Consider the following 18,591-nt stretch of genomic DNA (forward strand, 5'->3'; position numbering starts at 1 on the left):
AGATGCATGTAATTTGAAAAGGCTGGTCTCTTACCCAAGTCAATAAGTTAACAACTGCTCTGCTATATTATGTTATTTTACAAATTACAATGGCTACCCAAAGGCTAAATCTAAAATTAATTATGGGGTTTAGTACAAACTGAAATAAGACTTGAGCTGCTGGGTTGTGTACAGAAGCCAATCATATTGCAGATTTCTTGTTCAACTTTATCAGAAACAAAGCTGCCACCTGATTTGGTGCTATGGGTAACAGGTAAAAAAAATGAAGTTAAAGTGGATGTAAACCCACTTGATGGTACAATGTAGAGAATACGATTTCCTATCATCTGTGCCCAGTCTTGCCACACAGGGTTAATCCAGCTCTGAGCAATCCTCTTTTATTGTTCAGTGAAAATGAACAGACTTCCAGATAAAAACCTGTCTAAATAAAAAGTTTCTGTCCCCTTGCTTCGAGTGACATACATTACCTGTCACAATGAACTGTGATCACCCCCCATATTATGATAAACATCCAGGAATGTGCATGTGTCCAAGCTAGTGCACGAGAAATGTAAAAACCCTGTCACTCAAAGCAAGGGGACGGAAAGGACTCTTTATTTAGACAGGTTTTTATCTGGAAGTCTGTTAATTTTCACTGAACAATAAAAGTGGATTGCTCAGAGCTGGATTAACTCTGTGTGGCAAGACTGGGCACAGATGATAGGAAATCTTATTCTCTACATTGTGACATAAAAAAAAATGTTTTGGGTTTACATCCACTTTAAAGTAGTGATATTCTGGATTGATTTTGATATATGGGTATGTTTAAAATGCAGTTTGGGAACACTTTTCCTTTCAAAGAGTACATCTTAGACCTGGTCAGAAGTATGTTTTAAACTGCTACAATGCTAATTCTATCCACTAAAGGGAAGATTCACCAAACAAAATGCATGTAATAAAAATCTCTCTCAGTTAATGCCTGTTCTTTAAATTCATTATCGCTTTCCTAATAAATTAATCCCCAGTTGTTTTTTTAATTTAGGTGGTTTACAACATTTAGAAAATATTTGTGCACGATCGCTCTTTTGCCTGGTGAAGAAAGAGAAAGACAAACTTCTACTTATATGGACCTTTGAAATTGAACTGCTACAAAAAATGCTTTATTATTAATATACGCCGTATTGCTGGTGCTGACCAAAAGTTAGTGAAAAGGGAAGCAGTAAAATGGTGATCATATTTCGATTTTTCTATATATTTTTTTTTTAAATATACAGCAAACTTACCTGTTGGAACCACGGAAAGATTCTGCCCTTGGGATAATAATGACTGCTGACAATACTAAGAAGAGTGTCCAGCAGCATACAAATCCAAGCTTGGGTTGGAAGGATTTCAGGTCCAATCTGCAGGTAAACAGAAACTCATTTATCCTAGAACAGTCTAGATATTTAAAAATGCACACAAGCTAAGGCAGCCCTTTGAAGTTTCCACTTCACCTTTACTAAACATTTCCACTCAACTAAACCATTCCACAATGCTATTCAACCCTGTCATCAAGTAGTGGTGTGTGAACTCTGCATCCAGAGTTACCAGGGGACTCAATGTAACACTGTAGGATCATGACTTTGGAGAACATATAGCCTTAAGCCTCATACACATGATCTGATTTCCGTTGGACAAAACCGTGGAATTTTGTCCGAAGGGCGTTGGCCGTGAACTTGTTCTGCATACAGATGGCAAAACGTTGACAGCCAACAAATACGAAACTATGTGTTTTTTCAGCTCTTTAGCGCCACCCTTTGGGCAACTTCTGCTAATGTTGTGCTATGGTTGGCATTGCTTCTGAGCATGCGTGTTTGTACTTTGGATTTTATTCTGAGGGACTTGTGTACACACGATCAGATAATATGACATCACACATTTGTTGTCGGACAATTTGAAAGCATGCTATCCAACATCTGTTGTCGGAAAATCCGACAACAATTGTCCAATGGAGCATACAAACAGTCAGATTTTCCGACAAAACCCTGCCATCACACATTTGTTGTCAGAAAATCCGATCATGTATATGAGGCATTATTGTCCCATACTCCTTGCCGTGTGCAGGAGATTGGTTTTATTTCTCTGGTAAAGGTATACAAAAGCTCAAACGTCAGCCAAAAGGAAGGTGAAAAAAAAATGACAACCCTGCATAAATGAGAATCAGTGAAGGTTAATGGCCTAGAACTATCTGTTATATACTTTTAATGAAGATAACATTAAATTTGTCTCATAAAAGCAAGAGATGTTGCAAAAACAGCATCTACACCATACTACCTATGCACCAGAGACTATAAAAGCTATATGGTTTCGGTTAACAGTTGACAAAAGGTGACCTGGACAGACAGGTATCCTTTAAAGTGGATGTAAATCCTCCATACACCCAGTGGAGTGAACAGCCTCAGGCCCCTTTCACACCTGCGGACTGTATGTCCGCTTTTTCATCCATCCGTTTGCGGATGAAAAAGGGACATACATTGGTCCCCATGAGATTGCGAGTGTCAGCGGATTAACATCCTCTGACACCCGATCTCGTCCGCCTCCGCAATGATCCGATACTGCAGAGGGAAGAAAACCCTATTTTTCCTTCCGTCTGCGGATCGGATGAACACGGACATACGGTCCGTGTTCATCCGATCCCCCCATAGGGGAGAGCGGAGAAAAGACAGGGCGGTCCCTGCACAGTGTGTGGGGACAAACATGTCACTTTTGGAGAGATACTTTCAATAGAAACACGTCTAAAGTGATGCAGGCCCAGCAGATTTCCTCATTAGTGCCCTGCTGCGGCCATACCTGACAGTTAATTATGAAAGCACTCCCATTAGACCCCCACTCAGTACAGAGGCAGAGAAAAACACACAAGGATTTCTTCAGAATAACAAAAGGTAGGAATCTGCAACAAAGTTTGTTACACTCCTTGCAATGAACATAGATCATCCAGGGGAATGTTTTTTCTCAACAAAAGTGGAGTTACACTTTCAATGTTTGTAGTTTTTCCCCATAACTGAGGTCCTCCAGTCCCTTTATTAGCTTTGTTGCCTTTTTCTGAACTTTTTCCAGTTCCAGCACATCCTTCTTGAGGACTGGTGCCCAGAACTGGACGGCATACTCAAGATGCGGACGGACCAGATTCTTGTAGAGTGGTAGAGTTATTGCTTTATCTCTGGAGTAAATCCCCCTTTTAATGCATGTATGCTAATATTCTGATGGCTTTGCTTGCAGCAGCTTGGCTTGGCTTAGCTGAGCCTATCGTCTACTAGGACCCCCATATCTTTCTCCACCCTGGATTCCTGCAGAAGTTCTCCCCCCCAGCGAGTAACTTGCGTTCGTATTTTTGGCACCCAAATGCATTCCCTTACATTTTTCAACATTAAACCATATTTGACATGTAGTTGCCCACCCTATTATTTTATTTAGGTCTTCTTGTAAGGTTTCCACATCCTGTGTGGAAGTTATTGCCCTTCTTAGCATTGTATCATCCACAAATACTAAGATTGAGCTATTTATCCCCATTCTCTATATCATTAACGAATAAATTAAACAAAATTGGGCCCTGAACAGATCTCTGGGGGGCCCCATTTACCAAACCCGACCATTCCGAGTACTGCCCATTTATCACCACCCTTTGGACACACCCCTGTAATCAGTTTTCCATCCAGCTACATACCCTATGGTCCATGCCAAAAGACCTCAGGTAAACTTTTGTGGGGAATGTATCAAATGACTTTGCAAAATCCAGATGGGATTTATCTAGATGTCAGCTCACTTCATAGAATGCTAATATTAACATTAGGCACACCTTTATATGATTATCCAAAGTGGAAGACCTTTTTACCACACTTATCAAAAGTAGAGGCTTTCATGACTTACCTGTATGTCAGAGATCTTAAAGGCATTTTGTTTGAATATAAATTGATAAACCTGGTATTGCCTAATTAAAGCTTTAGATTTTAATGTAATGGCTATTTTAGTATTTTTAACGCTAAAATCTGTATAAATAAACTTCTTTACAAATTGTGTCTGCCTATGAATGCCCCTTCATACTAAATGTTTCTACATTGATCTCTCACATCAAAATAGAAAAAAAATTGAAAAATCTGCTTTTTTGGTCAGGAATGTACGCCTCATGCGCACAAATGCCAATTTCCATATTGTGCAGAACGAAAATGCGAGAATAAGTTTTTGCACATTTGCGTGACAATGCGGGAAAGCATATACGTGTAAATACGTGCAAATGCATAAAATATAAAGTCTGAAAAGCTAGATGCTCAAACAGGAGTATCGTATGCAAGAGGCCTTATGCCCTGTACACACGATCACTTTTTGTGATGAAACAAAATTTCATTTTTTATCATGAAAAAAAATGAAATTTTTCCAACTTCTTTATTAAAAATGATGTTGCCCACACACCATCGTTTTTGAAAAATGATGAACAAAGCGACGGCACTCTAAAGGGGAAGTTCTATTCGCCTTGAGGCTGCTTTTAGCTGGTTACTTGTTAGTAAAAGACGATTAGTGCTTTTTTGTCTGTTACAGCGTGATGAATGTGCTTACTCCATTATCAACGGTAGTTTTACCTCCCGTCTCATAACTTGCTTCTGGGCATGTGCGGGGTTTAAAACGTCATTTTTGCCCACACACGATCATTTTTTATGACACAAAAAATTACATTTTAAAAAATGACAAAAAATTGAAGCATGTTCTAATTTTTTTTTGGTAGTTTTTCAGAAGACAAAAAATGATGTTTAGCCCACACACGATCATTTTAAATGACATTTTTAAAAATTTCATTTTATTTCATCACAAAAAGTGATCGTGTGTACAGGGCATTATGCACATCATTGTGCAATGAATATTATAGGATCAGAATTTTCTAAACAGAGACAGGACCCCTATTGCAGGACTTGCTCCTGCAAATAGAAGAATGAATGAATGAATGAAAAAAAAACTTGAATGAATGAAAAACTTATAAAGCGCGGCGCATGCGAACTGAATCGCTTCTGGGCGCTAGTTGTTCGTGTCTCATGACATCAAAAGAGCAGAGTTTTGATCCGTCTTCTGAAAGTCAGATGGTTTTCCTCCAACCGAATGCTGGTTGGTAAAGCGTTCCATAGTCTAGGACCCTGAAAAGCAAACCTTCTTTCTCCTTTGGACTTGTATTTGGTTTTTGGTACCCTGACCAGATTTTGGTCGGTGGATCGCAGAACGCGATTCGAATTGTGAGGTTCTATCTTGTCGCAAAGATATTGCGGAGCCTTCCCATGGATGCACTTATGTGTCAGGCAGAGTGCTTTAAATGCAATTCTGTCTTTTACTGGCAGCCAGTGAAGGGTTCTCAACGAAGGTGAGATTGATTCCCATTTTTTTTTCCCAGTCACCAGTCTGGCGGCCGTATTCTGAACGACTTGCAGACGGGAGATTTGGTACTTTGGGAGTCCGAGGTACAGGGCGTTGGCATAGTCCAGTCTGGAATTCACGATTGTTCCCACCACGACTGCTACGTCTTCTTTGGGGATAAATGGAATAAGTCTGCGTAGTAGGCGCAACAGATGGTGAGATCCGCTGACTACTGACCCTATTTGTGCGTCCATTGTCATGAAGGTGTCGAAGATGACCCCGAGACTTTTGACTTTGGAGCTAGGGGTGATGATTTGGCCCAGAATGGGCGGGGGTGTCCAGGTTGTTGCCAGTTTACTCTTTCGGCTGGCGTGAAACATAAGGAGTTCTGTTTTTGAACTGTTGAGTTTAAGATAACTCTTAGTCATCCAGTTTTCTATCAAAGAGAGACATTTCTCTAAACTGAGATGATGATCCTTTTTGTTGCAGATGCGAAAATACAGTTGCGTATCGTCTGCATAAGAGTGATAGAGTAGTTCTTGACTACTGATAATATCAAAGAGAGGGCGAAGATAGATGTTGAAAAGCACCGGTGACAGGGGGGATCCTTGGGGGACTCCACATGACACCGTGCGCTTTTCCGACGTGAAACAGCCCAATTTAACTGTTTGTGATCGGTTTTCAAGAAAGGAAGAAAACCATGGTAAATCACCTTCTGCGACTTCTGCTACCTTGGCTAGTCGATCAGTAACAGTTTGTGGTCTACCGTGTCAAAGGCTGCGCTTAGGTCCAGCAGAACCAGGAGACAAGATTCTCCTTCGTCTGCGGCCTCGAGGGCATCGTCCCATATTTTGAGTAAGGCCGTTTCTGTCCCGTGTCCGGGACGGAAGCCTGATTGTAATGGATCCAGTAGATTGTGGGTATCTAGATGCTGTTGCAGCTGTTGTACCACTACTTTCTCCATTATCTTGGAGAGAACATTTAGGCCTGTTATGGGACGGCGGTGAGTTGGGTCCTTGGGATCCAGGTTAGGTTTTTTCAAGATGGGCTGGATTGTGCCCTCTTTCAACAGGGATGGCACTGTGCCTTCCTTAAATGACTGGTTTATAAGCTGTGTGATGGGTGGTGCCAGGATGTCGGCACATTCCTTCAGCAGTTTGGTGGGGATGATATCATTGGGCGATGTGCTGTTCCGCAAAGCACCAATGATATTTTTTGTGGTATCAATGGAGATCGGTTCCAGAGTGAACTTTGTTGATTGTAGAGCGTTTCTGTGGGTGTTTTGTGGTTGATTGACGGTGGGGTTGAGGGGGGTATTGTTTTGCATGATGCTTTCCCGGATTCTTTCAATTTTGTTGATGAAGAAATCCGATAGTTCATTGCAGAACTCTTGGGTGTCTGAGTTGGGGACTTCAAGACATCCTGGATTCATGGTCTGGGTGACCATCTTGAAGAGTTCGCGGGGGCGGTTTAGGGCGCTGTTAATCGCCATAGAAAAATGGTGTTTCTTGGCTTTGAAGATTTCTTTATGATATCGTGTTGTTATTGCCTTGTAGATGATGAGGTTATCCTCTGCAGGACTTCTTTTCCAGGCGGCTTCCGCCCTTCTGCGCTCTTGCTTCAGAAGCGACAGCTGGTTGTTGAACCAGCCGGACTTTCTTTTTCGGATGCATGCTTTGCGTTTCGGTGCTACTAAATCGGCTGACTGTAGCAGGGCTGCGTTTATGGCATCCAGTGTATCTGCGGCTGTTTGATGTGGATGGATTGTTTTGATTCTGTTTCCCAAGGTAGATTTGAAGAGTTCCGAATGGAGCTTCTTCTGAGATCTAGCCCAGTGTATTGTCACCGGCTTGGGTGCTTTTATCACTGGGGGAATTTTGGAGATTATGAAATTAATTGCATGGTGGTCTGTCCATGGCAATGGTTCATTTTCTAAAATGCTTATTTTCAGATTTTGTCTGAAAATAAGGTCGAGTGTGTGACCTGAAGCATGTGTTGGCCCGCATATAAGTTGCTGTAGCCCTAATCCCTCCAGGTGATCAATGCAGGCGTCCGCAATGGGATCCTGTGCGGAGTTGGCCCACAGATTAAAGTCCCCGAGCAGCAAAAGGTGTTTGCTGTTAAGGGTATAAGTGGATATAAACTCCGTTAATGATGGCAAAAACTGCGATTTTGGCCCAGGTGGCCTATAGCAAAGGAGAATGTGAACAGTCTCCTGGGGGGAAGTTTGAAGTTGAAGAGTAAGGGTTTCCATGAATGGAAGAGGATTTTGAAGGGCTGGCTTAGTGATTGTAATGCGATTCTTGTGGATCACCGCCAGGCCTCCTCCTCTTTGCCCTATTCTGTTTTCCGTTATAATGCGATAGTTTTCTGGCACCAATTCTCCGAGAATGGTGTTGCAGTCGTCTGAGAGCCAGCTTTCTGTAATAAAGAGGCAGTCTAGATCGTTTTGTAGTAAGAAATCGTGGATTTCTAATCGGTGTTTTACTGCCGATCTTGTGTTGATCAAAGCACATGATATGTGCTCGAGCTGGGTTAAATAGTTAAAATTTTTGATGGTCGATCGTCGATCGAATCTCAAAAGTTGCTCTATTTTTAAGGCCTTTTTGGTGACGGCTGGTAATGCTGTTGCGAATTGTCTCAGACCCCGAATAGAGTCCGCAGAGTATCGCAGATTAGCCATTGTCGTCAGTCTTTCCTAATTGCGGCGGCCGCAAATGAGGCCTGGTCTGGCGCGGATGCGGGAAGAGCCGCGAGACGCCGGACGTGATGGGTGGAAGACTGTCCAAGTGAGCCGTCACTCGTTGAGTCTTCTCTCCCAGATTGGTCCAGAGGAAGGCGAAAAACCCCAGGCGTGCTGTGCCAATCTGCAGCGATCGGGGGAAAAAATTCCTTCCTGACCCCTTAACGGCGATCGGTGCAACCCTGGATCAATTGGCTAGGGGGGGGGAAGCTATGTAAACAAAAATTCTGATATGTGCTGCTCGGTTTAAACTGAAGTTAAGTGTCATCAGTGTAGCATTAAAGGTTTATGAGGCCAAAGGTGGGGAGCACTTGGCATTGGAAGCATATTCTAGGGTGGCTTACATTCATTGGTATGTTTCAGGATGCTTAGTTCCTATGCAAGTTGTTATTTGATGATCTAACATAATTCATCACTATTGCAAAAAAATATTTGCTGATGTACTAAATACCTAGGTTCACACATATGCTGGTCAGGGAATACATGCTTATTACACACGTTCCCACATATGTGTGAACCAAAGGCTCGCCCACACCAGGTGTTAACAGTACTTCAGACCCTGGAAACAACAGGAAAGTGTTCCCAATAAAACAGATAGAACAAAAAGAATGAATAAAAACATAAAGACACAAACACACGCACCTCGGGGGCACCTTCGGGTTCTGATGGAAGACTACTTTCATATTTGGAGACAGTAACAGCTAGGCCAGTGAGAGCTAGGAGTGCATTGCCCTTCACCACAGGGCTGTCTCTGTAAAAAAAGAGATTTGAACAGCTGACTTTAGAATGGATACTTTATGTTTAGAACTCCCTTACAGTAAGTGCTCCTTAAAGATTTAGTCCTGCTTTCATGGCAAATACAACTAAACCATTTAACAGTAAAATGGACATTTCTATTGGTTATACTTAAACTTGCATTTTAATTACCTTTAAACTGTCAATTGTGATATGTTAGCATGTCGATGGACCATCCTACATTATACACTGTTGTCCATGAACACCTGAAAGTCTTTGGAATTAAGAATTATTTTATGTGGAAGCCCATGGTAAAATCACCCTATAGTTCTGCTTTATGCCCTTTTTGCCCTTTCTGCTTCTATTTTTGGCACTTTTTTTGAGGGGGGGGGGAGAGTGGGGAGTGGGTACCTTTTTATCAGGTACTCGCTCCCACTTCAGGTCGGATCGTCGCAACGATCCACCAGAAGTTCTCATTTGGAGCTGCTGATTTTTTTTTCCAAACAGGGCAAAGAACCTCTTTAAGAGCATCTGAACTGTTTTAGGCATCAGTCAGATTTTGTGAGGCAGGCTGTTAAAGAAAGATGTGCCCTGGAGTTACTCAGCAGTGATGTTCAAACAGCAGATAGGTGGGGAGGTGACTAGCAGTTAGACCCTGCCCTTTAACTGCAAACAAGAGTTTAGCCTGCCTCCCAGGGCTCAAGTCCTGCGGGAACGCGTGGGAACGGAGTTTCTGCACTTTTTTCACAGCAGGAACTCAGTTCCCTTTGCAGGACTAGAGCAGCCAAGAGCAGCCGAGCCGCCCGAGCCGATCCTTCACTAAGCGGCGATGCCCAGCTTGAGTCACTGTCAGGGGCAGGCGAACCTTAGTAATCGTTTATGTTACTGGCCGCTTCCTGTATATGGATTCATCGGGTAGTGTGCGGGTATTCTGTCACTTCCTCAATGCCGCAATGTCTCCTCTGAGCTTTTGTCATTGTTCCCAGGAGACATTGTGGAGATCTGCCGCGAGTTATCATGCAATTTAGAAATAACTTGCGGTTTAGTAATTATGCATATCAGCGTATCATTTTTTTTTTTTTTTTGGTGGGGGAGTGGATCTTGGGTGCGAGTTCCCACACTTTTTTCCCCAGGACTTGACCCCTGCTGCCTCCCCTATATGTGCATTCATGAGGATTAAGTTAGTAAATTGGTTAAAAGAGGTGAATAGCTTACTTGATAGAAGATCTTATTATATCAGTCAGCATATCTCTTACCCTGAAAAACAAAATTACAAACTGTCACAAAACACAAAATGTAAAAAAAGAAAACATGTAAAAGCCTCTACTCCAAAAAAAAAAAAAAAATGCTAGTTTTAGATTGAAAGTTTTAGATTTAGAGTGGGGAAGGGTGTAACATTCATTAGGTTTTCATTGTTTCTCTGTGAATTTGGGGATATATTCCCTTAGTTCCTGCTCGTTCCGATAGCTTGATAGGAATTTGGGGAAAATTTCCCCAATGTGAACCCGAAGAGCAGTAAAATTCTCACAGAAGTTCTAACCCTTCACCAACCTACTAAAATAAAAGCTATTGTGGTCTATGTTCCTGTTGGGAAATTTCCCCTTAGTCCTCGTTTTGTACGACACTTGTCAAACAGGAGAAATCACTCCAACAAAGACACCTATAGCAATATAAACTGGGGAAAGCTTTTAAGTATTCTCCCTGCTCTTTTCAAACAATAGAACAAACAAAGTGGCAGCAAAAAGACAACATGTCTGGGCTCTATATGAAGGAGTGATATTATTTGCATTAAATCAAGAAAATGGTGTGGTTCTGGAAATGTTGCCAACTTCTAGAATTATAACAATAACTGGACCATCTTGTTAGATGACATAAGAACCCATAACCTGCTCCATACCAGAGCCATGCTGTGTGTGCTTTATACTGGAGTTCTTGTGGGTCGTCCTTTCCATGTTTCAGCTGCATCTCTAGCTCAGCCTGCCTACCCTAGAAAAAAAATAAAAATAACAGCAAAAATTACAATAAAAACAAAAAGTATGGGACTTCCATTGTTCTACCCCTTTGGAAATTTTTACCTGGCTGGCATCAGCACTTTTTAGTCACTGACCCAGAATAGGCATGCTGTAAATGTGTCGGGTAAAGTATCAGAATTCCCAATCTCTAGATCCACAGCATGACAGCCATACAACTAGCATTTTCAAAGAGGTCAGCAATGGCACCCCCAATTTCCTTTTAATGACAAAGTCGATTTGATCACACAAAAGAACGAACTGCCAATTATAAGGCAAACTTTTCAAAACACCTAATTTTACAATACTATTCAACTTAATATAAACGTCAATCTGAATACGATAAACGAGCTCCTAGCAACAAAATATCAGATTCCAAGGCAAAAATAAACTTGTGCATTCAACTGCATCTAAACAGTCAGGGTATAGTTCCTTATTTACTGGTAAAAGTATCAGTGATGTAATTACTGGAATAACAATCTACATGAAAATGTCATGCCTTCCTAAATTTGGTTATACAGGTTACAATTTGGTTATACAAATTCCTTTAGATTTATCCAATACCACATGCAAGGACCTAACTGACTGGATAATAATTGAATATATTGCTTGGGTAGGCCCCAGAACTACACTGTTAAGCCCCGTACACATGACCGGTATAAAGTCCGCCAGGAAATCTGATAACTTGCCCAGTAAGTTTCCTGTGTACACACGGCCGGGTTTGCCGTTGGGAAAACTGCGGGGAGAGCTTTGGCCGGGAATCCCGGCTGTGTGTATGCTCCCTCGCAGTGTTTCCCCATAGGAAAACTGCTGGGTTTAAAACCACTGGAAATCCCAGTGGGAAAATAGAGAGCAGGTTCTCGATTTTCCTGCCGGGATTCCCGGCAGTTTTCCTGTCTGGAAAACAGTGAGGAAGCATACACACGACCGGGATTGCCGGCCAAAAGCTCTCCCCACAGTTTTCCTGGCAGGAAAACCGGTCGTGTGTACGGCGCTTTATTGGTAAATCCAAAGGACATTGTAAAATCAGACTGAAAAGAAATTGCTACTTGTGTATAATAGTAATTATATTAACACACACATAGAATTTTCTTTTCACATGAACATACCTGAAGCACAGCATGATATGTCCTTCCCATGAAGCCAAGCCATGACTGAGGGAACAGAATAGAGCGATGCCATTCCGAGGACTGGATATTTACCTACAGGAAACATGTGCAGTTGGTAAGTTGTCAAACAATCAGTGTATCTTGAGATACAGGCAATGAAGTTATATGCAAAGTTCAGCTTTTTCTGTAAAATAGCTAAACTGCTGAGGTCTGTAACAGGTTTTTCTTCAATAGACAGAGTTACATGTATCCTAACAACATTATCTTTTTCAAATACATGTACTATAGTTACAATTTGCACTTCTGTTAAATGCAACCTTCGATGTCTTGCAGAGCTAATGCTGTCAGTAAATTTTTTAGCATTCAACACTTCTGGGTGTGTTTGATGCTTGCATCTCCCAAGCTGTGGTTCCCCCGGATAGCTGTTACGTCATCAGTGTACCCATACAGTTGTGACAAGGCACACTAGTAATATAGTGGCTAAAAGGTGGAACCACAGCGACACCTGACACAACAAGAAGTGGAAAATCTCTGCAAGAGAACAAAGATTGAATAAACTAAAGGCCATGCTCATAAATATAAGACATGCATTTTAAAGAGACCTTATTGTAAGGATAAATGTATACCAACAGCAGTGTATCTTTAAATATCACATCCATCATACTAGGAACAATATTTTTGAGCTTTTGAGAAAACTGGAAAAGTGGTGCATAGACAAATGGTTTGGCGATTCCAAACTTATTCCTTCTCTGATAAATGAGCAAAGATAGGCCAACTCAATGCACATTCATTAGAAACGTGTTTGTTTGAGAAGCTGAGCATATGAGAAGGAAAAACTCCTATGCTGCGTACACACGACCATTTTTCATGTCATGGAAAAAAACTAAGTTTTTCTCATCGTGATTCCTCTCAAGCCTGTCTTGCATACACATGATCGTGATAAAAAATGCTTGAGCAAAGCACGGTGGTGTACAACACGTACGACGGCACTATAAAGGGGAAGTTCCATTCGAATGGCACCACCCTTTGGGCTGATTATGCTAATTTCCCGTCTCATAACTTGCTTCTGAGCATGCATGTTTTTTTTTCCGTCGTTAAAGCTTACACACAACCATTTTTCACAAACGAGAAAAACGATGACGTGAAAAACGACGAGAAAAATGCTCTGGAGCCTACACACAACCGTTTTTCATGACCAATTAAAAAAAAAGAGATTTTTAATACAGCTTACCTGTAAAATCTTTTTCTTGGAGTACATCACGGGACACAGAGCGGCATTCATTACTATATGGGTTATATGGAGTACCTTCAGGTGATAGACACTGGCAATCTCAAACAGGAAATGCCCATCCCTATATAACCCCCTCCCATAGGAGGAGTACCTCAGTTTTGTAGCAAGCAGTATGCCTCCCAAAATGGTCCTCAAAAAGAGGGGTGGGAGCTCTGTGTCCCGTGATGTACTCCAAGAAAAAGATTTTACAGGTAAGCTGTATTAAAAATCTCTTTTTCTTTATCGTTACATCACGGGACACAGAGCGGCATTCATTACTATATGGGATGTCCCAAAGCAATGCTTACAATGAGGGGAGGGAGAACATCTCCAAGACAAAAGGATTTAATTTAGAGGTATACTCAAATCATAATAAATCCAACTTAGTTGAGAAAAATAATCTTAAATTTTAAATTTAACTCAAAAAAAGAGGAGCCCCCGGAATCCGAGGGTCTCAAACTGCAGCCTGCAGCACTGCCTGCCCGAAGGCAGTATCAGTATTCCTTCTTACGTCCAACTTGTAGAATTTTGTAAATGTGTGGACAGAAGACCAGGTTGCCGCCTTGCAAACTTGAGCCATAGAGATCTGGTGGTGTGCTGCCCAGGAGGCGCCCATGGCCCTAGTAGAATGAGCCTTTAATGATACTGGAGGAGGCAACCCTTTCAAGCCGTAGGCCTGAGTGATTAATTGCTTAATCCACCTAGAAATGGTGGATTTTGCAGCTGCCTGCCCCTTCTTGGGCCCATCCGGTAGAATGAACAGCACATCTGTTTTCCGGATCTTCTTTGTAGCTTTAAGATAGGCCCTCATGGCCCTGACAATATCCAAGGTATGCAGCAACACTTCCTTTCTGGAAGTAGGTTTAGGGAAGAAGGTTGGTAATACCAAATCCTGGTTCAAATGAAAACTGGATATAACCTTCGGTAGGAAGGAAGGATGAGGGCGGAGAACGACCCTGTCCTTATGAAAAATAAGATATGGTTCCTTACAGGATAAGGCCGCCAGTTCCGAAACTCTTGCGGAAACTATGGCAACCAAAAATACTAACTTCCTTGTCAGTAAAACCAAAGGAATTTCAGCCAACGGCTCAAACGGTTGTTTCTGTAAACTTGACAGAACAAGATTTAAATCCCACGGACAAAGCGGGGATTTAACTGGAGGTTTAATACGTAAGACCCCTTGAAGGAAGGTCTTAACCAGCGAGTGGGTGGCCAGCGGCCGCTGAAACCACACTGACAGAGCAGAAATCTGTCCTTTGATTGTGCTTAATGCCAATCCTTTATCCACTCCTAGCTGGAGAAAACTTAAAACTCTATCAATGGTGAACTTGCGAGGAAGCCACAGCTTGGACTCACACCAGCCTACATAGGCCTTCCAGACCCTGTGATAAATCACCCTAGAGACCGGTTTCCTGGCTCTGATTAGGGTAGAGATTACTTTCTGAGACAGACCTCTACCCCTGAGAATCAGGGATTCAGCTTCCAGGCCGTCAAATTTAGATGCCGTAAGGCAGGGTGGAGGATCGGACCTTGCGATAGCAGGTCTGGCCTTAGAGGCAGAGTCCAAGGGTCTCCCACTACCATCCTTAGGATTAGTGAGTACCATGCCCTTCTGGGCCATGCTGGAGCTACCAGGATAACTGGTATGTGCTCCACCCGGATCCTGCGTAGCAGGCGGGGTAGTAACTGGAGCGGGGGAAACGCATAAAGAAGTTTGAACTGATGCCAAGGGCAAACCAGCGCATTGGTTCCGCAGGCCATCGGATCCCTTGGGCGGGACATGAACCTGTCTAGCTTCTTGTTGAGTCTCAATGCCATGATATCCACGTCCGGCACTCCCCATCTTTGGCAGAGTGCTTGAAAGACTTGTGGATGCAGAGACCATTCCCCCGGCCATAGAGTCTGGCGGCTTAAGAAGTCCGCCTGAAAATTGTCCACTCCTGGAATGAATATTGCCGATATGCAGGGCACATGAGCCTCTGCCCATAGGAGAATCAAGCTCACCTCTCTCTGAGCGGCTTGACTCCTGGTTCCCCCTTGGTGATTTATGTATGCCACGGCCGTGGCATTGTCTGATTGAATTCTCACCGGGAACCCCTGCAATTTTGACGTCCAAGCCCTGAGGGCTAGTCGAGCAGCTCTGAGCTCCAAGATGTTGATGGGCAACTGCTTCTCTGGCTTTGCCCAAGTACCTTGGCGAGTGCAACCATCCAAAATTGCTCCCCAGCCCGTCAGGCTGGCGTCTGTGGTCACTATCTTCCAAGCCACTGGGCTGAAAGACTTCCCCTTCAGTAGATTCTGAGGGTCTAACCACCAACACAGACTTTGTCGGACTCTTGATGAGAGCGGCAACGGGATATCCAAGGCCTGTGGCCTTCTGCTCCATGCTGACAGGATGGCTGCCTGCAGGATGCGAGTGTGGCTCTGGGCGTATGGTACCGCCTCGAATGTGGCCACCATCTTGCCTAGTAACCTCATACTTAGGCGAATAGTCGGTTCTTTCTTGCTTAGAACCAGTAGGATTAATTCCTTGATGGCTTTGACCTTCCTCAGAGGTAGGAACACTCTTTGTTGTTCTGTGTCTAATCTCATGCCGAGATATTCCAACTGCCTTGTGGGCAGGAAAGCTGACTTTTCTCGATTTAGGACCCAGCCGAACCTCTCGAGGTATTGGACCGTGAGGGCCACTGCTCGCTCCAAGCCGGGAGACGAGTGGTCTATGACTAGGAGGTCGTCCAGGTATGCTAGGATCGTGACCCCTTGGATCCTTAGCTTGGCTAGGATTGGAGCTAGGACCTTCGTGAACACCCGGGGGGCCGTAGCCAACCCGAAGGGAAGCGCCACGAATTGGAAATGACGCGAAGCCACCATGAAGCGTAGATATCTTTGATGTGGCTGATAAATTGGAACATGAAGGTAGGCATCCTTTATGTCTATGGACGCCATGAAGTCGTCCTTTTAGAGTGTGGCAGCTGCTGACCGCACGGATTCCATCCGAAATGAGCGGACTTTTAAGTATGCATTTACCATCTTTAGGTCCAAAATTGGCCTGACATCTCCATTGGACTTTGGGATGATGAATAGGTTGGAGTAGAAACCCAGCCCCTGTTCCAGGACTGGTACCTTTACTATTACTTCCTGGGAAAGTAGATGATCTAATGCCGATCTTAATGCGGCTCCCTTCTCCGGATCGTTTGGAATCCTCGACTCCTGGAAATGAGGAGGAGGAAACTTTAGGAAATCTAATTTGTAGCCTGTGGCCACGGAAGACCGTACCCACTCGTCGGGAATGCTGGCTTCCCAAATCTCTGAAAAGAGTCGCAGCCTTCCCCCCACCTTCGTGGGTGGGGGCGCCCCTTCATAAGGTCGACTTGGGGGCTGGTTTTGCTGGTTTGCGAAACCACTGCTTTCTGCCTCTAGCAGCCTGTCCTTGTGACTTGCTGTTGAAGCCGAAGTTTGCTTTCGCAGGAGGCCGTCGATACTGCTTGGCATTAGAGGGCCCCTGCCCAGGGGAATACTGTCGTTTAAACGCAGGCCCCTGCAACTTCTTCTTAGTTGGCAAGAGAGTACTCTTGCCGTTTGAAATGGTCTGAATGTATTTATCTAGGTCTTCTCCGAAGAGTCATCCTCCATGGAAGGGGAACCCTACCAGGAGCTTCTTGCATGGGGGCTCAGCCTCCCAGCTCTTTAACCATAAGAGTCTTCTCATATGGACAAGGAATAACGATAAACGTGACGCTTGCTGGATAGAATCCTTAATTGCGTCTACCGTAAAACATATGGCCTTAGGGACGTCCGAAAATTCTTCTGCCTGCTGGGCAGGAATAAGTTTAAGCATCTGCTTAAATTGATCCGATAATGCTTGAGCGACCCCAATCGCAGCCACAGCTGGCTGTACTACTGCCCCTGCAGTAGTGAAGGAGTTCTTAAGTAGTGCTTCCAAGCGTTTATCAACTGGATCCTTGAACACCTGTATGTTTTCTACAGGGCATGTTAACGATTTGTTAACACATGAGATGGCTGCGTCCACTGCAGGGGTAGCCCATCTTTTGGAAAATTTGTCTTCCATAGGATATAGGACAGAAAATCTTTTAGGTGGTAAGAAGATTTTATCTGGCTTGTTCCAATCTTGGAACAAAACTCCCTCTAATAGAGGATGGATCGGAAACACAGCCTTGCTTTGAGGCGCCCTCAGTGAGCCCAAAGCTGAAACCGTCGATACCTGGAGATCTGGTACTGGCAAGTTGAATGCCTTATGGACCAAGTCCGTTAATCCTTGAATCCACCAGCTCTCCCTCAGGGAGACTGCCCCAGACTCCTCTGTATCCGGATCTTCGATCCCTGAACCTACTTGGTCCTTGTCCAAGAGGTCGTCCAATTCCCTGAGGAAATGACCTCCTCTTCTGAGGGTCCGCGCTCGGGCGACGGAGATCTACTCCGTTTACTGCCCCGCATAGCTGCGGCTATCATTTTTCCCATCTTTTCTCCATCTCTTTTAAAGAGGTGAGTAATACCTCGTCAGTGACCGTCTTAGGGTTGGACTGACCCGCGTCAGCTCCAGCCCCAGATCCCGATGGCCCCAAGGCTCCCTGTGGGGAAAGCAGCGGCATAGCTTTGTCCGAGACCTCAGACTCTCTGGGGGAATCCCCACCTCTTGTACCCTCTGACCCGGATGCCATGGTACAATACCGAGGTACACCTGCTAGCTTATTGGTACTTGGGACTATAAATAGTTAATTGCCCAAACACCTGTTTTGGGGGATAAAAATGCTTCCTCTCCCCTAGATGACTTTTTTTTTTTTTTTTGCTTCAAATCCAGGAAAGAAAAAACATTCTGTCCCCCTGAGTAGTATTGCAAGAAAAACTATGAGATGGAAAAGAAACAGCCTATTCCTAGGCTTGAAAACAGTCTTCTGAAGACTGCAATATTCCTTCTGGCCACTGTGTGTCCTCGGCGCCCCGTGCTGCCGCTCTGGTCTTTCCTCCCCAGTTCCAAAGTATTGAATGAGCTGTATGGAACAAACAAGGAAGGGCCGCCCCTTCCTTAAGCTACTGACCCGCCCTTCCCCCCCAGCTAAACGGCGCCAATTGCGCCTATAATACGTGAACGCGCGCCGCGCGCGCGCCCGCCGACAGGGGGGGGGGGTTGGGGGGAAGGGACCTCTCAGCTCCAGCAAACTGCAGCCTGCAGCCTGGAACCACGAGGAGGTCAGCGTTTTGCCTGGAGGCTTGCAGGTAAGCACAGCTCTCTGACACACACACATAGTTTTATATCACACAGGCCCCACTCAATGCTTTTCCAACACTACAAGGGAGGTCACATTTTATGGGGAATAATACACATAGAGCCATCCTATCTTTATGATATGTGAC

At 43.9% G+C, this 18,591-nt stretch overlaps 1 protein-coding gene across 1 annotated transcript in view; it reads right to left on the reverse strand.

Annotated features, from left to right (window-relative positions):
- Positions 1-18,591, reverse strand: part of FOCAD (focadhesin) — a 268,287-nt gene that overhangs the window by 98,881 nt on the left and 150,815 nt on the right. The window contains exons 22-26 of the mRNA XM_040359573.1: positions 11,949-12,041; positions 10,728-10,816; positions 10,046-10,087; positions 8,738-8,846; positions 1,263-1,379 (exon numbers count right to left, since the gene is read on the reverse strand). Coding sequence (XP_040215507.1) covers positions 1,263-1,379; positions 8,738-8,846; positions 10,046-10,087; positions 10,728-10,816; positions 11,949-12,041 — 450 coding nt within the window. The remainder of the gene's footprint in view (positions 1-1,262; positions 1,380-8,737; positions 8,847-10,045; positions 10,088-10,727; positions 10,817-11,948; positions 12,042-18,591) is intronic.

This window comes from Rana temporaria, chromosome 1, assembly GCF_905171775.1.
Source record: "Rana temporaria chromosome 1, aRanTem1.1, whole genome shotgun sequence".
Lineage (NCBI taxonomy): Eukaryota > Metazoa > Chordata > Amphibia > Anura > Ranidae > Rana > Rana temporaria.